Source organism: Filicampus tigris, chromosome 4, assembly GCF_054856515.1.
Source record: "Filicampus tigris isolate MCC_2025a chromosome 4, RoL_Ftig_1.0, whole genome shotgun sequence".
Taxonomy (NCBI): domain Eukaryota; kingdom Metazoa; phylum Chordata; class Actinopteri; order Syngnathiformes; family Syngnathidae; genus Filicampus; species Filicampus tigris.
The window spans coordinates 25,563,896-25,586,639 of NC_141220.1; the positions used below are offsets into that span (position 1 = coordinate 25,563,896).

The 22,744-nt window shown below is 41.9% G+C and overlaps 3 protein-coding genes and 11 non-coding genes across 19 annotated transcripts in view; 5 read left to right on the forward strand and 9 right to left on the reverse strand.

Moving 5' to 3' along the window:
* Window positions 1-3,742, forward strand: part of LOC147149086 (uncharacterized) — an 82,113-nt gene extending 78,371 nt beyond the window's left edge. For all 5 annotated transcript variants that reach the window (XR_015086614.1, XR_015086616.1, XR_015086618.1 and 2 more), the window contains one exon: window positions 3,561-3,742. Coding sequence is in view for 1 of the 5 variants with exons in the window: in XM_086029217.1 (XP_085885343.1) it covers window positions 3,561-3,677 (117 nt within the window). In the remaining 4 variants the exon portion in view is untranslated. The remainder of the gene's footprint in view (window positions 1-3,560) is intronic.
* The window catches only part of c25h12orf75 (chromosome 25 C12orf75 homolog), a 10,664-nt gene extending 6,922 nt beyond the window's left edge, over window positions 1-3,742 (reverse strand). For both annotated transcript variants that reach the window (XR_015086619.1, XM_086029219.1), the window contains exon 1: window positions 3,494-3,742. Coding sequence is in view for 1 of the 2 variants with exons in the window: in XM_086029219.1 (XP_085885345.1) it covers window positions 3,494-3,536 (43 nt within the window). In the remaining variant the exon portion in view is untranslated. The remainder of the gene's footprint in view (window positions 1-3,493) is intronic.
* Window positions 3,743-5,994: 2,252 nt separating this feature from the next.
* On the forward strand, window positions 5,995-22,566 carry appl2 (adaptor protein, phosphotyrosine interaction, PH domain and leucine zipper containing 2). Its single transcript, XM_086028873.1, has 21 exons — window positions 5,995-6,154; window positions 8,154-8,252; window positions 8,506-8,565; window positions 8,657-8,728; window positions 9,695-9,782; window positions 10,648-10,689; window positions 10,782-10,840; window positions 10,917-11,063; window positions 11,170-11,252; window positions 11,320-11,472; window positions 13,009-13,197; window positions 13,277-13,319; window positions 14,456-14,512; window positions 14,651-14,745; window positions 15,255-15,410; window positions 15,565-15,617; window positions 15,739-15,913; window positions 17,178-17,214; window positions 17,292-17,483; window positions 17,564-17,611; window positions 20,796-22,566. Exons 1-21 carry the CDS (start codon window positions 6,098-6,100, stop codon window positions 20,925-20,927), a joined length of 2,037 nt encoding a protein of 678 aa, XP_085884999.1. The 5' UTR covers window positions 5,995-6,097; the 3' UTR covers window positions 20,928-22,566.
* Window positions 12,176-12,249, reverse strand: trnan-guu (transfer RNA asparagine (anticodon GUU)). Its single transcript has one exon. It is a non-coding gene; the product is annotated as a tRNA-Asn (tRNA).
* Window positions 12,567-12,640, reverse strand: trnan-guu (transfer RNA asparagine (anticodon GUU)). The gene has a single exon. It is a non-coding gene; the product is annotated as a tRNA-Asn (tRNA).
* trnag-ucc (transfer RNA glycine (anticodon UCC)) lies at window positions 18,071-18,142 on the reverse strand. The gene has a single exon. It is a non-coding gene; the product is annotated as a tRNA-Gly (tRNA).
* On the reverse strand, window positions 18,333-18,404 carry trnag-ucc (transfer RNA glycine (anticodon UCC)). Its single transcript has one exon. It is a non-coding gene; the product is annotated as a tRNA-Gly (tRNA).
* trnag-ucc (transfer RNA glycine (anticodon UCC)) lies at window positions 18,615-18,686 on the reverse strand. The gene has a single exon. It is a non-coding gene; the product is annotated as a tRNA-Gly (tRNA).
* Window positions 18,881-18,952, reverse strand: trnag-ucc (transfer RNA glycine (anticodon UCC)). The gene has a single exon. It is a non-coding gene; the product is annotated as a tRNA-Gly (tRNA).
* On the reverse strand, window positions 19,181-19,252 carry trnag-ucc (transfer RNA glycine (anticodon UCC)). The gene has a single exon. It is a non-coding gene; the product is annotated as a tRNA-Gly (tRNA).
* On the reverse strand, window positions 19,453-19,524 carry trnag-ucc (transfer RNA glycine (anticodon UCC)). Its single transcript has one exon. It is a non-coding gene; the product is annotated as a tRNA-Gly (tRNA).
* trnag-ucc (transfer RNA glycine (anticodon UCC)) lies at window positions 19,675-19,746 on the forward strand. Its single transcript has one exon. It is a non-coding gene; the product is annotated as a tRNA-Gly (tRNA).
* trnag-ucc (transfer RNA glycine (anticodon UCC)) lies at window positions 19,961-20,032 on the forward strand. Its single transcript has one exon. It is a non-coding gene; the product is annotated as a tRNA-Gly (tRNA).
* On the forward strand, window positions 20,342-20,413 carry trnag-ucc (transfer RNA glycine (anticodon UCC)). The gene has a single exon. It is a non-coding gene; the product is annotated as a tRNA-Gly (tRNA).
* Window positions 22,567-22,744: the final 178 nt, after the last annotated feature.

Below are 22,744 nucleotides of genomic sequence, written 5' to 3' on the forward strand. Positions count from 1 at the left end.
ATGTGAGATAAGCGGCAAATCCACCCGTTTTTAGCCATCTCTGGGGGCGGCCATTTTGTCACTTCTGTCGACTGAAAATGACATCATAGTTGCTCAGGGCTGAGATAACGAACAATCATGGCTCAGCTTCAGGAAACGGGTGAGCCATGATTGGTCGTTACCTGAGCCCTGAGACACTGTGATGTCATTTTCAGTCGACAGAAGTGACAAAATGGACGCCCCCAGAGATGGCTAAAAACGGGTGGGTTAACTCTTATTCCACAAACGCAATATTTATCAGAATGCCTTGTTTCAACTAGTGGGCTTGCGTATAACATATTCTTGAAAAAAAAATGTTTGGCTTGACTTCCTCCATAAGCAACAGGTAACTGAACACACGGCAATGGCATTCCCCATTATGCGTTAGCATTAAGCTAGCAGAAGTTGAGGCAAAGTTATGAGTCAGTTTTACATTCACAATGTGGAACTCTATTCGTTTTATGTTTAGTTGGACAGCAAACTTTGACTGGGGGGGGGTGGCAATAAATAGCTCGAAGCCTCATTTTTTTAAATATTGGAATCGGAACGCCAAGGACCTTGCCGCCGCCCAATTCACATTACGCTCGCCCCCCCCCCTATGGCCACTCCTACAGGTGGCGAGTCCATGCGAAGGGGGACCTAAACTGTCCTGGGTTGGGTTGAGGTGGGTTGAGGTCCAGCCATCCACCTACAGGCCCGGCTTCAGAGTGGGACCCTGGTGACCTGCGTCCGGGCGAGGGAAAAACATAATTCAATATTTGTATCCATCTTTGGGGTCTTTTGAGCCATGATTTCTGGTTTCTGGATCTACGATGTTGCCCATTACAAAATAATGAAAAAGCACTTCAATGTTACAGGAAGCATCGCTTGGATTTGATTTATAAACATTTGAAGGAGGCAGAGCCCCCCCCCCGCCCCGGGGACTTGTTGACTTTGGAGTAAATCTCCTGATTAGTTTCAGCGCAGTTGCGCATTACGCTTGTTTTGTGGCACAAAGGCTACAATTGTTCCACTATGTTTTGTACAATGTCGGGGAGACCTTTTAACGTTGTGTCATTCGTTTCCGCCATTTCAAACAGTTTGAGGTGCCTTAAGCAAGCGTGCAAGTATGCAGATTTTCAGATGCCTCTGAAAGATTATCCCGACTGCTCGGAAGTGGTCGGGCCCAGAATCAGAAATATTCGACTTGATCAATGTTTACGACCGCAAATTCTTGAGGTCAACAATGAGTTGGGCAGAGCCACAGATTCTGTGATCGTTGTTTGAAACGAGCAATAGCCAATTTGGGAGCGACTTGTATCTTGAGTACAGTACACACAAGCAATAAACGAGTGAAAATATATTTTGCGGGGGTAGTGCTAGTCTCATTTGAGGTATTATTTCACATATAGTGTTCATTAATGAAGCTACAGCACACCTGCACTTCTCTATTTTGAAAGTGAGTGAATATGAATGTCACTGCAAAGTTGTCTGAATACTTTTGACCACATGATATTTCCGTTTTTTTCTTTTTGAAAAAAAAATGTCTGTTTTTTTTTTTTTTTTTCTGTCAAGGTGGGGTGCTGAGCGTACATTAATGAGAAATAAAATGAAAATGTTTGATTTTTGGCAAATGGCTGCAATGACACAGAAAGTGAAAAATTTCAAGGGGGTCTGAATGCTTTCCGTTCAGGATAACAGTCAACAAACATCCCAAATGGGTACTTTGCGCAACACAACATACAATCCATAAGGAGAAAAAAAACCACACACACACGCACAAGAAAGAAACCCGAAGTATTTGCGTGAGTAGGAAAACTGAATTTCCCTTAGAGCTGTCAAAAAGGAAGTCTGCTGACATGACACAGGGGCCCATTCAGAAGCCAAACAAAAGCTCTTTCATATCTCAGGAATTGCATCTGTGTAAATAAGGGCAAGGATGAGCAGTACTGTGTGTGCCTGGGCGGTCACTTGAGTCCGCGAAGACCGAAGCTTGAAATTGAAAAAAATTGACGTGCGTGACTCAGGCACTGCGCTTCCTGAATGATGCACGGTTTGATTAGTTAGGTTTGAAAACCACAAACGTGTGTCACGGTAAGGGTATCGAGCATGTTGCCGCAACGACAATTAAAAAAGATGGGCTGATTTTGACGGTGACCAAACACTTGGGCAACTTTTTGCACCCTGTCCTTTTGGTGAGCCAACCGCCGTAAAATACGGTACCTAAAGTGTGCTGCTTGACACACAGAAATCAACAAAGCTTTGCATCCGAATCATAAAACTTTGCTGCCGTGAAGATTACTCAAATTTTGGGGTTAATTAGCATCGGCCATCTATAGTTAATAATTGGTGGCAATTAGAAAAAAAAAAAAATCTCAAAGACAAGTGTGTCTTTGAAGAACGCCTGGAGATTAGGTGGCCCCTACCGTAAATGTCGAAACACCCTCGCAAAAAATGTATATTTGCATATATTAATATTTTAATCCAAAAATGTAACACAAACTATGATCCCACAATAGTTTAATAAAATGTCAGTCATCTTACAACATTACCTTTAAAAAATAAAGAAAGAAAGAAAGAAAGAAAGAATTGGCATTCGCTCATAATATCTTCCGCTAACAACCCAGGCTAATCTTAGCTCCCCGCTGACATATCTAGCTTGTCTCTCAGTGTAGATGCATTACTTCATTATGCTTCCTTGACACCAATATACTAGTTTCCTGTCAGAGAGGGCTTTGGCGCCATCTTGTGACATCCAATACTTAACTGTGAATATGCAGAGATTGCTGTACCCTAAAATGTGTCCTTTAAACCAAATGGAAGCTTTCTTGTGTGTTTTCGGGCATGGAATTTTTATTTTATTTTTTTTATTTATTTATTTTATTTTTTTTTGGTGAATCTACTCACAATAGATATGCCTACCAGATTTCATGTTGTTACTGGCTTTGGTGGCTGTATTTTCTCAGAATCCTAGACGGTGTGAGAGGAACATGCCAGAAAAAGAAAATAAAAACTAAAACTGGTTCACAAAGTTGGACGCTCTCTAAAAGATTCAGAGCCCTGATACGAAAGTATTGATGTATGGATTAAGCGGTTGAATTGAATAAATACAGCCGATTCAGACAGTAGGTTTGGGTGATTGAATGCGTGTGGGCGAAAAAAAAAATCTGTCAACATAGTATTTTTATGAATGAAAGCTAGTCTTGAATCAGATCTTCTTCAAGCGCACAGGCAGAAGCAATCAATGTGCAATTTAACTACAGAATTGGGATCACTAGAAGTCAAAGTGAGCACATTCCGCACGCAAATGCTTTCTATTCATTCATCAGTGACTCCAAACCCGACGCGTTTCATTTACATTCTAATCACCTTCCAGCTTTGGTGCAGACACACAGATAACCCCCCCCCACCCCATGTTTATCTCTCACATTCCGATCCCCCCCCAAAAATAATAAATAAATCAAATCAAATAAATGAATAAATAAAAAGCACTCACCCCCTCCTGAGGTGCTGGCGGCCGACGAATTGCCACAACCCATTTTTTTTTTTTTTCATGAACGCAGCCGTCGTCCAAACGTGAGCGTCAGACGCCCGCTGACGACGACGAGGAGGTGAAGAATGAGCAACGCATCAGGAGAGGAGAGGGAAGGTCAAGGAAGCGTCTCCCACGGTTACACTGAGAGTACAGCCAGGAAACACGGAGCGAGGGGCTCTTATACACATGCCGGGCTGGGAGAGTGAGTGTGTGTGTTTGTGTGTGTGTGTGTGTGTGTGGGGGGGGGGGTTACAGTGGGCGAGAGGGAAGAGAGAAAGATGCTTTGCCTTAATGTGATTTGCTCGTCTGTTACACCCTGACACGGTTGCCCTGGAAACCAGGAGAGGAGGGAGTGCGTGTAGAAGGAACCAATGGGGAGCCTCCATTTTATTTTCAAACTCCACACACCCATACATACATTTTTGTCCTTGAAGACGAGTTGGGCACCCGTACACATAACCGCTGACGAGTCACGACATCAACGCGTCAAGGCCGAGTGTAGAGCTATGACAAAAAGTTGGTTCTTTGTACACTGTAAAAATCTTTATCTTGTTGGATTGCTTTGTTTGCTGTAATGCTAAAGTGTCCCCAACTACCCATAAGAAATTGCTTTGAACATGTTTGAGGATTTCATAAAAAAAGATTCTGATTTCGAACTGTGCCAAGGAAATCATGATTTCAGTTTTGAGGGCCTGAACCTGTACTATGCATCACGCTTTGATGGCAAAAGCCTAGCTTAGCTTTTAAAGTAGGCCTCTGCTCCAACGTTTGCAAAAAACTCTTGAGTTCACTTCTGTGATGTGTTAAAAGCAATTTTCATGACTGTGCACGCATGTCATGGCAATAAAGATGATTTTTCGTCTCACTTCTTTCTCCATTGGCACCACCAGTAAACAAAGCTTCCATGTCATTTGACCAAGTTAGAGTGAGTGAGAAAACAGAAACTTAGAACTAATGAAAAAGCCAATTCATCACACTTGCTGTAATACTGCACGTCTTCTTTGAAAAATGTAGTGTTCTGACCTAATTTGACATCTTGCGTCAGATATCATCCAAAATTATTACTTTCGATTTACTTCGAATACTAAAAACCCAGTTCTCCAAAAGACATACAGTTGGCGTACTGTGCTTGGATGAATCAATGCTTTGTTTGAAATCTGATTCTTTTATCAGTGGTAAGCAAATCATTTTTTTTTTATGACCGCTCTTAGACACACCAGCAAATACCTAATCACCACAGTCATCTGATTCGGAAGCACCTCGTAACCAATTATTAAAGCGCCAAGCCGTCCGCTGGGGAGGGAAGAAGGAACGGCGCTGCAGCCCAGGCTGTGTTTGTGCTGCTTGTCAAGACTTGTCTACTTTGTCGACGGCTACACAGCGGCATTTGTATTGTAATTATGTCGAAGTCACTACTGAGGCCCAAAAAGTCTCCGATTATGAAAAGAATGTTTTAAACAATCTGCTTCTCTTAAGACACTTAACTCATTTTGTACCTCCGAGCTAACATCTAACTCAGTGATTCTCAAACTTTTAATGAATGATCAACATCACCAATGGCCAGCTTTGTATTTATTGCAATTCTCAAACCATTAATTACTGTCTTTATTGTGTTGCTATTTATTATATTTAATGTACTGATTGTGTAGCTATTCACTAGCTCACAATGATGTACTTTTATATCACGTTCTGTATTAATATTGCGTTTGTGGAATATGAGAAATTCACCCGTTTTTAGCTAGCTCAGGGGGCGGCCATTTTGTCATTTCTGTCGACTGAAGATGATATCAAAGTTGCTCAGGGACTTTTGTCCTGCCCTGGGGTGGGAGGGGGGCGGATGTCTGTATAGTTTTTATTGGCACTAAGCAACTTTGAGGAGGATGGGAGCAACTCTGGCACACACAAAAAAATACAAATGTCCTGAATTGCTTTACGGCATACTCGCTTCCTCCATTTGCTATAAGGACGGAAGTCAATTCGAACGTCTACGCGCTATTTCTGGTGTCATGGTAGAAGCCCCAAAACAAACAAAAAAAAACAACAACGTATTGTTTAAACATAATTAAATGAATTACTTTATCGGTATTCATCTTTCACACAGCCACTGGAAATAGAAACATAATTCATTCCAACTTTTGTCCACATGGCGCCGCCATAATCAACAAAAACTGACATGACACAGTGTTGCTTTAAGACCTTTGACATTCTTATTTTATTTATGAATTTATTTATTTATTATGAACAAGCGTTTCGGATGGATGGATTTTCTCGTGTGTGTTTGTCTAAGTTGTTGACAGATCGACAGTTAAATAAAGAAATGTTAAGAAAAATATATTTCTTTTTGAGAACAAATCTGACATAAACCTTTTCCCGTTCATTTTTGATGAAATATAAATATTTTTGTTACACTTTGTTCTCTGGCTGTGGGTAAAATCCTCATCGAGCGGTTTCGAGCCGCCTATATCTACTTCCGGCTCACCCTTACAGAGACCTCTGGGAAATTGAGTTTAACGTGTTTAATAATTCAAGTCCCTCATTATTCGTCACATAGCCGCCGCTCACACGATGCCGGCCGTACACCACAAACTACTCCTGGAGGATGCTTTGCAGGACAGTCCTCAGGTAAGCATTTGTATGTTTTATCACCTTTTCGTCAAACATAAACCACAACATGACCAACAATAATGAACGACGCTTGTTAGCTAACTAGCATGGGGTGCTCCTGTTTTGTAGTCTGTCTCCATTAGCTATTGACATCACCCTGTTGTTACACTGTTATAATGTGTAAAATCATTTTTTATACACCTCACCTAAACACCCATTTCGCCGTCAATACGCCATTCCCTCGTGCATTTGGCTGAGCAAATATGTAGCGTGTCATACGGCTGACGCCTGTAGGTTGGTTGAGGACTAACCCTACGAATCTCACGTAATGTGGATGTGTAATAGCTCACCCACAACAGCAGTCTTATTGCTACATTTTATTGGTCTCAGTGGTGCCAAACTAGATTTAATTTGCTTCTCGTGAGAGTGGAAGCGCTTCCATTGTTGGTCTCGAACTGTCAGCAATAGACGTCATAAGGTGCTGTCACTGGATATCAATAATGTTTGTTTTTTTTTGGTTTGACGGCTGCAAAGTCATAACATCCATGTGGTAATTGTACCCTAGGCCTCACAAAGTCACATTCTGGATATAGTTCACTGTTGTTGTTATTGTTACTTTGATGCACATGTAATACTTTACTCATACAGAGGGTTGCTTGTGACTCTTAATGGTTTTCTTCAGTGCAACTCATGCTCGAGGCTCATTTTTCCTCTTACACGTTGCATGTTGTTGACAATGACTCGAAGCTGAAACACCAGGTCAGGTCATTCTTGGGAGTTGGAAGTAAAATGTGTACGTAAGCCAAGTAGTTACACAGTATTAGGTAGATAATAGCAGGTATCTATATGCATGGCAGCTAAAAGGTTAGATGTTCAGTATGTATTCTCAATAAGTTGGTTTTTTTTTTTTAGTTACACATTTGATTGTCTTATGATTAACATTACTTGACTTGGTACTATGCGTGTCAATATTGTGCGATTTGTTAAAGACTTGGAAGTGCCATGTTCCATGTTTTCAAACTAAATAACGGTGAATTTGTTTCATACGAACAAGCTTTTATGTTGGCAACAGTTTGACCGTGGAGCCGATTGTTTCCAACAACCAATATTGGAAGTTGAAATCAATATGTGTACACTATTAATAGGTACAAGTAGGATATTTGCCACTCATATAATAATAACAGTAATTGCAAATACTTAGCCAATGATTTAATAGAATAAACACAGTGTTGGTAAATATATACATTTTTACTACAATGTATTATGGTTGTTTTTTTTTGTTTTTTTTGCTAATATTTATTTCAACAATACCTTTTTATTTTTTTTTATTTACATTTTTGTTACTATTTTCAATAAATTAATCCAAAACATATTTAATGCAATAAAAACATACAAGATAAATGACAAAATGAATGAATGCATTTTGGTTTGAAAAAAAAAAAAAAAATCAAAGTCAATTCATGCAACAAATTTTGCAGGATGGTCCAAGCCAGTCCTGGAACCTTTCTGACACACCTCGTATATAGTTCGTATGTCGGTTTCCCTTGATCTGCTTGTTTACTAACAGACTTTCACCCATGGGTGTGTTCGTTTTTGTTTTGCCTCGTCATACCCGTTTAAGTACAGAGACACCCTGTCGGTTTTGCATTGCGCACCTACAGGAAAGTCACCATTCTGGGCAATGACCGCCACCTGTCGCATTCTTTTGGCCCTCTCACTTTTCCAGAACCATCCACTCCATTTTTCTGTAGCGCTTGTCTTCATCCTCGATCCTGACGAGGACGACGGGTGCTGTCGAAAATGCTTGTGTTGTCCCGAGAGCCGCTTGCAAAATTTGGATTATATTGGGGAAAGGCCGGAAGGATGACAACATTCGGTTCAAAGTGTTACGGCGGCTTCCTTGTGCCAGCTGTAATCAAACGTGTTGTGAAATGGTGTACCTAATGAGATGTCCACTTGTAGTCAACTCAAATGTCTCTTTTTTTTTTTTTTCCCAACCCCCCCCCCCCCCCCGCAGACTCGTTCCTTGCTCAGTGTGTTTGAGGAGGATGCGGCGAACCTCACGGACTACACCAACCAGCTGCTGCAGTCCATGCAGCGCGTCTTCGGCGCTCAGGTACCGACGTTCCGTCACGACATCCAATCTAATAAGATCCAATGCGAGGAGTGTATCGAGATTTCAGCACAACAATGCTTTATGTTTGTTGTGTCATCAAAAGAGCATGATTGATTTCGTAGAAAAAGAGCGTTTGGATCATGTATCGGATCGCATTGCGATTGTGTGGGTGTGCCTAATATTTTGGCCCGAGGGTGTATTTGAGGGGAAAATCCGCCGTTGTGATACTTTGTGTCTTTGTCTTTTTAAAAAGAGTGAGATGGGTTTGGCCACGGAGCAGCTCTCGCGGCAGCTTCTTGCCTATGAAAAGAAAGTAAGTTCACCAGAACTGAACACTGAATCCATCTGCTGAATGGAGTGTACAAAGTAAGAAAGGCCAACGATTCTTTATTTCTCCATTTTAGAATTTTGCCCTCGGCAAAGGTGATGAAGAAGTCGTCTCCACGCTGCAGAACTTTGCCAAAACTGTGGATGAGGTGAGACACAAGTACAAAATACACAAGATTAAATATATGCATTAAAAATACAACCCTATTTATTATTTTCTTTCGTAAAGTGAATGAATGAATGAATGCATTTTTTGTTCATTTTAATTTTTTTTTTTTTTTTTTTTTTTCCAAATAACATTTTAATGAGTTTTGGATCATGGAATATATTCATCATAATTATACTAATTTACAAAATGTAAATACATTTGAAAGTACGTCAGGATAGCATAAATAAAAACATATATATTTTATTTTTATTATTAGCTCATTCACTGACATTTTCAGACCCTCTTTTTGAAAAAAAAAATTGAAAAAAATAAATTGAAAAAAAAAAATTCCAGGGATTAAATGACTGGTCTGTGAAAAGACAAATAAATTCGCCAATGGCAGTGAATGAGTGAACGGTCAAACTTTTAAGGACTGTATGTTATTTAAATCAAAGGAAAAATACAGTAATACGGCGAATCAGAGGCTCATGTTAACGTTGGAGTTCTTATTGAGATCTCGTTTTCTTTTCGTCTCAGGAACAGCCGTTTAGGCAACAGACCAGTCGGGTCTGAGTTCAGCTGTTTTTATTACTGGCACGCATTAAACACACACGTCGAACATGCAAACACGACGTGCACAGGGTGATTTCCAAGCATGAATTATTAGCGCCACCGCCGCAGCTAATCTGGTGAACTTTAGCCTTTGCTCCCTTGATAGCTCGAGTGCCCGCTTTCAGATAAACGCAGATGATTAACGGGGTGCGGTCACCTTTGGGAAAGTTGTTATCGTAACGAACCTTCCTCACTTGGTAAGCACTTGGTCTCAAGTGGCCTGCCTCAAGATGTTTGGCCTCGATGTGTCTTGCTTGCTTGTGCGCGCGCGTGCGTCTTCATGCGTGTGTGTGTGTATGTGTGTGTGTGTGTTCACATCCTTTTTTTCTGCACAATGTGTTTCCTTGTCATGCAGCTGAATTCGCTGCACTTGGAGCTCGCCAACCAGATGGCGGACACCATGGTCTTCCCCTTGATCCAGTTTAGAGAAAAAGACCTTACGGGTAGACACGCATACGCATAACGCTCATTTGCATAAAACACCACATGGTCAAAATCTTGGCACACAGCTGTCAAACCATCTATGAATCGTATTCTCCTTCTTAGTGAGACATTTTGGACAATTTGGGACCAACGTATTTGGCGTTTTGATGAATTTTTTTAATTGATGGCCGATACAAATCAATTTAAAACTGTGTTGAAATCAAAACAAAAGATATGTGAAAGTTGAACATTTGTCATGTAGACATTATGGAGAACGACATTTATTGTAGAAAATGACATGGCGCTCGCTCCCTGAACTCTTTGTTTGAATTTTACAACAAAAATGTACTGTATGTTGTCAAAAATGTCTCGTTAGACTAATTTAAGAAATCAACATTATGCAAATCTGAAAAATGCTTCGATAAACATATGCTAAAAAGGCGTATCAACAAAGTGAACTCATTCACTGCCAGACATTTCCAGACCCCCTTTGACCCTAACGTTTGAAAAAATGTGAAAAAAATACAAAGAAATTCCTGGGATTGAATAGCTGGACTATAAAAAGACAAGTCAATTCGTCAATGGCGATGAATGACTTGAAAAAATGAATTTTTTTGTAGATTTTGACGCCAATATTTTCCTTTTTACTGAAAATAAATATCGGCTCCAAATATCAATTATCGGCCTCCTTGACTACTAATAATCGGTATTGGTATCGGCCTTGAAAAAAGCATATCGGTCTGCCTCTATTCATGAGTCGATTAGCAGCTTGCCCGAATACTTTTGTCCATTTGAGTCGTGCGATTCCCATTTCGCATCTGCTGTACCCTTTACGATCTCCAATTTGTCAACTCTGACTTTGGCCCCCGTTCCGGTATTTTGCAGAGATCAGCACGCTGAAGGAAATATACGGCATCGCCACCGATGGCAAGTCCTGGAATCCCGTCCAAAAACGAGGACTTTTATCCCCACTCTCTCTCGCCCACGCGTCCACTTACACGCAGCCTCTTTTCACGCAGAGCACGAGGCGGCCATGGTCAAGTACAGCCGCTTGCCCAAAAGGAGGGAGAACGAAAAGGTACTGTTTTTTTTTGCTCCCCGCTGTTCATGATTCGCGTGCCAAATAAAGTCAATCAATCCCTGCGGGTGAACAGCTGAAGGCCGACCTGGTGAAAGAGGTGGCGTACACTCGCCGGAAGCAGCACCAGGCCTCGCTGCAGTATTACTGTGCCCTCAACGCCCTGCAGTACCGCAAGAGGGTGGCCATGTTGGAACCCATGCTCGGCTACACGCAGGCGCAGGTACGCGCGCCCGCTTCCCCCGCCGCTCTTCCGGCGTCGCCGTTTCGTGGCTGACGTCATCCGAAGGACAACGCGTGCGGTCGTTGTGCTCGCCGTCCTTTCGTAGGTCCTCTTTTTCAAGAAGGGCCTGGAATCGGTGTCAAAGAAGTTGGACAGCTTCCTCGCATCCGTGTCGAGCATGACGCGCAAGTAAAGGGGGCGGCGTCACGGTGGTAGAAAAATGGCTCGGGTTGGGCTCTGAAACGCTTGTGTCCAGCATCCAGGCTCAGCTGGACGCCGAGGCCGAGGCCATGCGCGTGGCCCAGAAGGAGCTCCTGTCCGTGGACGACTCGGTCTACGCGCTGGACAAGGAGGCGGAGCCCGTCAATCGCACGCTCATCCAGAAGGCTGGCTTCCTCAACATCAGGAAGTAGGAATGCTTCGACATCAGGAGGCGTTCCCTAAACGCCAGGGCTGCGCAATTAATCCAAATTCAATTACAATTACGATTGTTACGCTCCATGATTACAAAATTGGCATAATCGTAAAAAAAAAACCAAAAACGATTATTAATATTCGTTCATATCATATCCAACACACAGTTTGCTTACACACGAGGAAATCATACTTGAATTTATATTTATTCATAAATTATTTATTTATTTGCACCTTTTTTTTTAATTTTATAATAACAAATTTTATACATTTTGTTTGGAATTTACATAATTACAGTTTTTCAAAGAAATATATTTGCCTTTATATTTTTTTGAACATTTGAACATTTTCTTGTTTTGTACCCAAAAAACTAAACGTTTGAACAATCGTGATTTCAATCACCACCAAAATATTCATGATTAATATTTTTTTCATAATGGAGCGGCCCTAGTGTCTTGCTCAAAAGGCACCGCGGCAGTTCTAAATACCAATCAGCAGTTAACGGCCGAACGCGCCGCAAAGACGCGCCGGCGTTGCGTTGGGCCTGCTCTTAATGGCGAGTGAATGTAAACAAAAAAAAAAAAAACTCTGAGGACGTGAGGTCACAAGTTGAGGTTCAACACACGGAGGCCCCTGTAAAAATAGGGAGCCACATTTGAGACCCAAAGCACATTGACCCGCCATTAAAAGGAGCGGCACGTCCCCGGGTGGGCTCGAACCACCAACCTTTCGGTTAACAGCCGAACGCACTAACCGATTGCGCCACGGAGACATGCTGAGTTTGGCGCGGTCAGTCTTTTAAAAGGCGGGTGAGCCCACAAGTTCCGAAACGTAATTATACTCTGAGGGATCGAGTGGGCGTGCTTTGAGGTCAAACAGAAAAGCGGCACCAAGTTAGACTCATGGCGCGGCTGACTTGCTGAGGCCTTTAAGCAAGAAGGATAATATGGAGGATTAAAAAAAAATCGTAAAAAATGAAATCCAAAGTCCTGCCATCCGTTCACTTAGCAGCTGAACGCAATTGCATGTGTACTGCATACTGTCATTCTTTAATTGAGAATCGGAAATGGTGCCATCGAAACTCAGGGGCGTCCCTGGGTGGGCTCGAACCACCAACCTTTCGGTTAACAGCCGAACGCGCTAACCGATTGCGCCACAGAGACTCACTGACTGGAAACAAAAATACTCCCGTGACTGCAGACGTAGCTCCCTGCTGGACGGAATATTAACGCGGGGGGGTTTCCACCCGACGACTTATTGACCGTCTTTGAAAGGCATCTTCAAAAGAAATGACCCGGATAAACGAGAATATCCTCAAGGGGGCGACGAAGGAAAAAAACAACACGTGTTTCATTTCATGCACTCGGCTGACATGTGAAAGCTTGAAAAGAAGAAAAGCGACTTGCAAATTGGATTCAAAGTCGCCCCCCCCCCCGAACCATCAAGCCGAACGTGCTAAGCGATTGCGCAACAGCCGCAGCGCGCTCAAGTCGACTCGACCCGTGACACTAACTCGATCTCCCGTGTCCAGCAAAACCGGCCTGGTGACCACGGCGTGGGACCGCCTCTACTTCTTCACGCAGGGGGGCAACCTGATGTGCCAGCCGAGGGGGGCCGTGGCGGGGGGCATGGTGCTGGACCTGGACAACAGCTCCGTCATGGCCATCGAGTGCGAAGACCGACACTACTGTTTCCAAATCACCTCCCCCTCCGGAAAAGCGTACGCACGCCCACGCTCACTGTCCACTTTTGCCCGGCGCACGTTTCATGTTTTTTTTTTTTTGTTTTTTTGTCTTCAGGTCAATGATTCTACAAGCGGAGAGCAAGAAGGAATATGAAGAAGTAAGAACAAACCTCCACAGAGGAACTTGTTTTCTTTGCTGTTTCCGGTGGTAACGTTAGTACACGTACCGTATTTTCCGGACTGTTATCCGCTACTTTTTTCCTCGGTTTTGAACCGTGCGCCTTATATAAAGGTGCGGCTATTCTGTGGGTTTTTCTTCCACCACTAGGGGCGCTCTAACCGGAATCACAATACAATACAATTGCCATTAATAGGATGTGACTACAGGTGGAGGAGTTGAACAGGCGCTATGCGCTAGGTTAGGAATTAGGTGGTATGCGGACGTTAACTGGCAAACTGGATTTGCAGCGAGCAGTAGAATGTAGATAAGTAATTTTTTTTTTTTCTCTCGGTTCTGTTCCGTTTTAATCAGCAAACTTGCTGCCGTGTTAAAAGGCACTGAAAGAATCTGCATGTACATTTACAGTTCAGTAAATAGTAAGTAGGTGCGGCTTATATTAGGGCTGCTCGATTTTGAAAAAAAAATTCATCGCGCTTATTTTGGTAACGCTTAAAATCACGATTATTCAAAACGCTGATTTATTTTTTGGGTACCAACCTAGAAAATGTTTAAATGTAAAAAACATAAGTACAAATTTATTTGAAACTCTGCCTTTTGGACTAAACTAAGTTTATAACATTAGTTATCAAATAAAAAAAAAGAGCAAATGTACATATTCAAATATGGATTCCCTATGTAAACATATGACTATCAATGCATATCAATAATCATTTTTTACGATTGTGCCAATTTTGTAATTGTGGAGTGTAATAATCGTAATTGTAATTTAAGTAGCATGTTTTGGGTTTTTTTCCTTTTTTTTTTTTTTTTTTTTGGTTAAATAGAGTTGGTGCGGCTTATAGTCCGGAAAATACGGTATTCGATGATGGGTACGAATGAGCAAAACATTTTTTTTTTTAATCCTTTGAAGTTTGGGCTCTTGAGTGCCATTCCAATCTGACATGCACTACTTCAAGCGTCACAGCGGAGGGAGGAAGTTCATCTTTGTCCGCTGACGTTTGCTTGTTACAAGTCGTTGAGCCGTTTGGCTTCGGGCCTGTCAAATCCCGCGTGAGTCGTTTCCCCTTCACAGCCAATCCTGAAGCGTCATCTGTCTTGTGTTTTCCTCCTCAGTGGATTTGCACTGTGAACAACATCTCCAGACAGATCTACCTGACTGACAACCCGGAGGTACAGGAGGCAGTCGGCCGACCGACTGCAGCGTCGATTCCGGCACGTTGCCCATGGCAACAACAGCAACAAAATCACTTATACTGTTTCCTCCGCACCCCGAACGTTGGGGCTTTTGTGCGATTTGTCGCCATGCAGGCCGTGGCCATCCGATTGAACCAAACGGCCATCCAGGCCGTCACCCCCGTCACCAGCTTTGAAAAGCGGCAGGAAGGCTCGCCCGACCCTGACAGGTCCGTTGAGATTCATTTCCCCCCCCCAAAAAAATGACGGATTATTTTGTTTTAGGGAAAAAAAATGACGACAGAATCAGTCCAGTGACATTTTTAAACTACATTCAAGATCCTTTTGCTGCAGCCGGACGTCGTTTGCCAACATTTTCCTGTGTTTGCGCCATATTGACTTTGTGGGGCCGCGCCCCCAACATGGAAGCACAGTTGCTCATGTATCATTGCGCAATGGATGAAAAAGAAAGTTCAAATAGTTCATGTCGCCTCTTTGAGTTTTTGTTTATTTCCGGGGATTTCTCCTTTCACTCTCCTCTTCAGGAAGTGAAACGCATACTCTATTGGTTCAAGGTCTGTCGATTGACTTGACACGGTCCACTTCTAACCCCCCTGATGAAGTCCGCCATTGTGTTGGCGCCATCTTTTGGGTCATTGCCTTGCTCCCGATTAGTTTGGCCGCATTTTTCACCCAAAAAAAAACGCTTTTGTAGCCTTCCGAATGTCATCTGTCGCAGGGCCAAGCCGGGGGGCGTCTACTCCACCAGCGGCGCAGCCCACAAGTCCGGAGCCGGTCCCGAGGCGGAAGACCTGATCGCCCCCGGGACGCCCATCCAGTTCGACATCGTGCTGCCGGCCTCCGAATTCCAGGACCAGAACAGGGTGGACGGCAGGTGAGTGCTCGCTCTTTGGACAAACAAGGAGGAGATTGACTCATTTGCTGCGTTTTGGACTCTTATTGGCTGATGATGTCATTTCCAGGAGGACGAGATGCCTCCTAATGTGTCCGTGAAAGGCTGTAATCATGATGTTTTTCCTTCCCGGCAGGCGCACTAATCCCTTTGGCGAAACCGATGACGACTTTTCCCGTGAAAGCGACGGTAAACATTTTCTGCTCTTTGTGTGTGTGTGTGGGGGTGTTTTTTTTTTTTTTTTTTTTTTTTGTGATACACTTCCCGCACGCGAGCCCGCCTGAGCGTTTCTGTCCGGTCGGGCACGCAGACTCCCTCTTGCAGCAGGTGTTTGCCGTGCGCTTCCTGGGCTCCATGGCGGTGCGCTGCGGCGACAATCAGGAGGTGATCTACGAGGCCATGAGGCAGGTGCTTGCCGCCCGGGCCATCCACAACATCTTCAGGACCACAGAGTCGCACCTGATGGTGACCAGCAGCAACCTGAGGTAATGAACGCCGCCGCCGCTGGAAAACGGCGCGTTCGCGCGGCACATGTTGAAGTCACAAAGACCACGCAACTCTTGGTACCGAAAACCTACTTTTATACCCGTTCAAGCATTTCACTAGTAGTCATACAGCGGGTGGTTATTATGTATTTTATTTAAACTATATTCATCCAAAGAATCTTTATTTGCAAGGCTGACCTGACAGAGTTACAAAAAAAAAAAAAAAAAAAAAAGCAAATGAAAGGTTCATAATAAGAGGCTAAAAAACAGGGGGTGCAAAAGTTTGTCTTGTCACCTTCCAATCAGTTGAAACATTCCAGTGTACTCTTATTGACATGACTTATTCATATTTTTAACGGGTCACAAAAATTTTTGAAAATATGCTATGAATTGTGACAATTTGATCGGTTTGGATGAATGTTTGACATTTTCTGGTCACAGGAATGGTGGCACTGTCATTTGCTCATTCGCGCACTAGGTGAAGCTCTGATACTAAAAAACACACATTGGACTAGAAAACAGTTGTGCGGTCGTTTATATGCAATATAAAATAGTGGTTTACGCACAGAAAAAGAAAAAAATGGATGCATGAAAAATAAAGGGGAAGAAATCTTTACAAGATCTCAAAGAAGAAAAGTAAAACAAATAAAAGCCACCGTGTATATTTTTTTTTTCATTTTTAAGGACTTAAAGCATGCAAAAATGTTTTATAAAGGTTTCTTAAAATAAAAAATAAGCATTTTCAACATTACAAAAAAAACAAAAAATACATCAGGTCAGGTACCTTTTAATGAAAAAAAAAATATTTTTAAGAATTTAAAGTACTCCAAAATGTTAAGAATTCAACCAATTTAAAAATAAAAACAATTATTTTCAACTATTTAAAGGACACAAAAGTACTTTATTTATATTCAAGCACCTTATAATAAAAAGACGTCTCAAGAATTTAAAGTTTGAAAAAAAATTAAAGTACAATAATTTTAAAAAATTCAAATTTAAATACCAAACTAACTCAAATGTAAGTACTTTTAAAGTTAAATAAACATTTTCAAGAATCGAAATGATACAAAAATGACTTATATTCCTGCTATGATTTAAAGCCACTTCTGAATGTGTGAATTCCTCGAATTTAAAACACATTTAAAGCGGCAGCTGAAGCGCGGTGGAATTGTTTTGTTTTGAAAGTCGGCGGGAGCACATTTGGCGGAGTGCAGGCAAAGGATCCGATTTCTCATTTTTTTTTTTTTTTTGTATGCTTTAATAGATTGATCGACCCTCAGACGCAAGTCACAAGAATAAGTGTAAGTCACGTGACCGGTTGGCCTTTTTCCTTGGAGCGTTGGCGCCATGGCGTAATCATTGGGTCTTGTCTTTCCAGTTCCAGCTGGGGGAGGTGTGTCAGTTTGCGGCCCACCAGGAGAACAGCAGGCTGATGGGCTTGGTGGTGGAAGGCCACGACTGGAGCGGCGGCGGCGGCGGAGACGACGACGACGACGACGACGACCGCGACGAAGGCGGCGAGCCCTCCTTTAGCGCCTTTGTCTTTGAGAGCAACACCGAGGGAGAGAAGGTGCCACTTTGATTTGCTCCATTTGTACGTTCACATCAATCGCGCCTTGCTAAAATGTCACATCTCCGCTCTGGCTACAGATATGCTACACCATGAGTTTGGCTAAGGATATTACAGAGGCGAAGAAGGTGAGTTTGCGATGACGTCGTCCAGTGACGTTGAGAGGAAACGGTGACGCGTTGGCCTTAATCTTGCGCCCCACCTTGGTCCTATCGCTTGCATTCCGGAAGAAGTGTGTCACAACAACAAGTCTATGGTTAAAATCTTTTCTGAGCCCCTAACTGGAAATTTGTTATTTCTATATGTTATTTGTAGTGTTCATATATGAATATATAATTTTTTTTCTTTTTTTATTTTTTTTATGGTGACAACCATGCGGCATCCCCTATTTAACAGCCACTAGTATATAAAACTAGTTTTTAATGTTATGTTATATAGTAGAACTTTTCTTCATTAAAAACACATCCCAAAAGAAGTCATTTGCTGGGAATTGAAAAATAGGATTTGTGGTGCTAAGGTTTAAAATGGGGGAAAAAAAAAGAAAGTAGAAAATGTGGACTTCAGAGAGAGAGAAAAAAAAAAGCACATGCGTTGACCGGGAATCGAACCCGGGTCAACTGCTTGGAAGGCAGCTATGCTCACCACTATACCACCAACGCTTTGTGTGTGCAAGTGTGGAAATTTGGAAACACACTCACCAGTCACTTCATTAGCTAAGTCATTCATCGGCATGCACAAAGGTAAACAAACCAAAAATCCTGACAAATGAAATGAAATAATATTCTCGTACGGAAAAAAAAAATGGTTCGGTGGGAATTGTTTGGGGGGAAAAAAAAAACAAAAAGCAAATGCGTTGGCCGGGAATCGAACCCGGGTCAACTGCTTGGAAGGCAGCTATGCTCACCACTATACCACCAACGCTGTGTGAAAACATCTGGAAAGTGTGTCTTATTTTTAAATTGCCCCTAACTATATAGAACTTTTTCTTTATTAAAAACACACCCCAAAAGGAAAAAAAAAAGTTAAAAAAAGGGGATTTGTGGTGCAAAGATTTAAAATTGAAAAAAAGAAAAAACATGGAAAAAAAGTGGAAAAATGTGAACTTCACAGAAAGAGAGAAAAAGTTATCTGTGCGTTGGCCGGGAATCGAACCCGGGTCAACTGCTTGGAAGGCAGCTATGCTCACCACTATACCACCAACGCTGCTTGTGTGCAAGTGTTGAAATTTGGAAACACACCCACCAGTCACTTCATTAGGTTACCAACATTCATTCATCGGCATGCACAAAGGTAAACAAACCAAAAATCCTGACAAATGAAATGAAATAATATTCTCGTACGGAAAAAAAAATGTTTCGGTGGGAATTGTCTGGGGGGAAAAAAAAACAACAAGCAGATGCGTTGGCCGGGAATCGAACCCGGGTCAACTGCTTGGAAGGCAGCTATGCTCACCACTATACCACCAACACTGTGAAAACATCTGGAAAGTGTGTCTTATTTTGAAATTGCCCCTATTAAACCCACTACTTTTTGTTATATAGTTGAACCTTTCTTTGTTAAAACACACCCTGAAAGAAAAAAAGTTTTAAAAAAAGAGAATTTGTGGTGCTAAGATTTAAAATTAAAAAAAATAAAAAAACATGGGAAAAAAAGTGGAAAAACGTGAACTTTCTCAGAAAGAGATAAAAAGTCATCTCTGCGTTGGCCGGGAATCGAACCCGGGTCAACTGCTTGGAAGGCAGCTATGCTTACCACTATACCACCAACGCTGCATGTGTGCAAGTGTGGAAAATTAGAAACACACCTACCAGTCACTTCATTAGGTACACCTTTACCAACTAATTAATCAGCATGCACAAAGCAAACAAACCAAAAATCCTGACAAACAAAATGAAATCATATACTCGTACCAAATAATGTTTTGGGCGGAATTGTCCGGGGGAAAATAAAAAGCAAAAAAAAAAGCACATGCGTTGGCCGGGAATCGAACCCGGGTCAACTGCTTGGAAGGCAGCTATGCTCACCACTATACCACCAACGCTGTATGAGAACATCTGGAAAGCGTGACTTATTTTGCAGTTGCCACGTCATTCAGGCGTGCCGAGTATTTTCTCCCTCACTGAGCCACGAGGAATTACGTAATGTTTCACATGTGTTCCCCTCTTCCAAACTTTCCACATCTGCTTTCAGTGCGTTGGTGGTATAGTGGTGAGCATAGCTGCCTTCCAAGCAGTTGACCCGGGTTCGATTCCCGGCCAACGCATGTGCTTTTTTTTTTTTTTTTCCCCCCGGACAACCCCCCCCCCAAAAACATTTTCATTTGGCACCATTTCATTTGTGAGGATTTTTGGTCTGTATGTCTTTGTGCATGCCGATGAATTCGATGGTAAAGGTGTACCTAATGAAGTGACTGGTGTGTACGTGGCTTGAGGCATGCTGCAGACTCTTTTGCAACATTCCACACATGCAGAGCAACGGCGTTGGTGGTATAGTGGTGAGCATAGCTGCCTTCCAAGCAGTTGACCCGGGTTCGATTCCCGGCCAACGCAGAGATGACTTTTTATCTCTTTCTGTGAAGTTCACATTTTACCACTTTTTTTTCCATGGTTTTTCTTTTTTTTAAATTTTAAATCTTAGCACCACAAACCTCTTTTTGTTCACTTTTTTTCTTTCGGGGTGTGTTTTTAATAAAGAAAAGTTCTACTATATAACAAAAACCAGCACCACAAACCTCTTTTTTTTTTAACTTTTGTTCTTTCGGGGTGTGTTTAAATAAAGAAAAGTTCTACTATATAACAAAAACTAGTTAAATAGGAGCAATTTCAAAATAAGACACTCTTTCCAGATGTTTTCCCACAGTGTTGGTGGTATAGTGGTGAGCATAGCTGCCTTCCAAGCAGTTGACCCGGGTTCGATTCCCGGCCAACGCAGTACTCAACTTTTCACCTTAGTTTGAAATTGTAGATGACATTATTAATTTATCTCTAAATAAATGATTCTTTTGCCATGAAAAGCCCTTTCTCGATCTCGTTTTTGTTTAGAGCGACAAAGTCACCGTTTTGCTTTCCATATCACAAAAAGCTTGTTTCCTTCTGCTTTTTGCTCAGGAAATAATTCGTGTGGGACTGCTGATAAAGAATGAAAAAAAACGAGAAAGACGTTTTGGTTTGTTTTGGCAGAATCAGTCTTTGTGGCACAGCGCAGCAATATTCGATGTCTATTCTAAATATCATGAAAAATCCAAAACCACGTGGTTGCAAAATGAGCCGTATTCAAGGAAGGGTTTCTAGTGCGATTTGATTTTGTTGGCAGGACCCCGCGGCTCTGGCCCAGCTGATGAAGAACATGCCGCTCACCAACGACGGCAAATTCCTGCTGCTGGACGCCGAGAGCAACGACACGACCGACGGGGACGGACTCGAGGATTTGGAGTCGGAGGCCTAGTCCAAAGAAAAAGTCCAAACAACCGGGATTGGATTTTACTCCAGCGTGTTTTTCCACTGCTGGAACCTCAACATGGTACTTTTCAGGTGTCACCTTATTGATCTCTTTTTATTTGTTTCGCATGAACGTAAACGTCACCCCAATCGGCTTGGGAGTCCTGTTTGGTAAAAGCTCGAGCCGGTTTGAGCTGGAATTTTGACACTAAGCGTTGGTCAAAAATGATGAAATGTATTGTACTCAAAAGTGAAATACAATGGAACTGCTTAAAAATGTACTGTACTGAATTAAAAAAAAAGAATTCTAAAATGTTACATTTTACATGACATTGGAACGTTCTGCGCAGTTTGATCATCATTTAGTGAGTGATTATTTGCGTACCACTAGAGGGTGCCGGCGTACAACTGCAACATACCACGCGTGCAGAAGAATTGTTCTAGCCAATGAAAAAGAAGCATTGTCGATTTGCACCAGTGGCAGGATTTGAGTCACGAGTCACATGATTGTGGACGGCTTTCTTTCAAATTGTAGTAGACTCAAATTTTTTAATTCAATCTTACATTTTCAGCTCTCCTTGAGTAAGACGCAGCGCCGCAATTAAAAAGCTAAATTCATTCCCAAAAATATTTTTAAACACTTCTTCTGTAAAGCTTGAGGTCCTATTAATTAAAAATACTCAACAATATATAATCGCTGTCTTGTGAGAAAAAAAAAAAAAAGGATGACCTAATAGCATAGCTGCCGACTTGCAAACCAATTTTCGGACAAAGCAAAGGAAACGTTTTTATTTCTATTAGACATCAACACATTTACTGTAATACAAAATTGTAATTTGTTGATAAAAGTTCTTTTAAAATGCAGTTGTAGGAATTAACGTCTCCACTTGTGCAGTTGGGTGATAAAACACCTCTACGGAAGCGATGAATTACGCTAGCTTTGGTTTTGTCTTTAGGGGTTTCTTTGCAGATAAGAAGCTAGATTACTGCCACCCGGTGTACGGGAGAAACATCGCACTCCTTCAGGATCAGCTGTTGAGCACCCCCTAGTGGTACCATTTGCTATAGCATCCCATCAACACTCATTAAAATGTCTTGATAGCTCCACTTGATGGTGACGAATCCTCTGCGTAGGTTTACATCTATTTTTTACTTACATATATAGTTTCATGCTTATGTGTGTACATTTTACTACAGTGGTACCTTGATTTAGGAGTTGAATTCATTCCGTTTCCTCAAAAATCTCATCATCCCAAAACATAACAATTTCAAGAAATGACCTGCATTTACAAAATGCAATTACCGTATGTCATTGAAGTCGTGTGTCCTTCAAGGGGCGTGGCCTGCAGGGTACCACTGTACTTGAAATTCTTCACTCATGTATATTTTGCACACGAAAAAAAAGGGTTAAATCTGTGTTGTGAAAATAAAATTCGAAGGCTACAGATTGCACTAATGAATGAATTAAACATTCCATCCTTGCGTCGTTGGACATGACGACAGTTAGCTTGCATGACATGTCCCGGGAAATGAAACATTTGTGCGATGCAACTTCTTGTTTGTTTTATTTTGTAGAACTCTCTTCAATGTGATCTGTATGACTGCTCCTGTGTGCTGTTGACGGATTAAAAACAATAATAAGATCAGTCGCCTTTGGAATGACTGGATTTGCTTTGTTCCCGTGTGAGATGAAACCGAGGGCAGGGATCTGCAGAAAATGCGCTATACATAAATAAAATTATATTGTATTGTAAGAACCCTGTATTTTCCATTTTCAATTAAAGCATGCTATTTCTAGTACTTACGCAATTAAATATGAAATAA

What these genes read in the sequence shown, in the direction of transcription:
- appl2 (XM_086028873.1), top strand. Translation starts at nt 6,098, where the DNA reads ATGCCGGCCGTACACCACAAACTACTCCTGGAGGATGCTTTGCAGGAC. An exon ending in TTCTTGCCTATGAAAAGAAA is followed by an intron (nt 8,566 to 8,656) that starts GTAAGTTCACCA and finishes TCTCCATTTTAG; the next exon opens with AATTTTGCCCTCGGCAAAGG. An exon ending in TAGAGAAAAAGACCTTACGG is followed by an intron (nt 9,783 to 10,647) that starts GTAGACACGCAT and finishes GGTATTTTGCAG; the next exon opens with AGATCAGCACGCTGAAGGAA.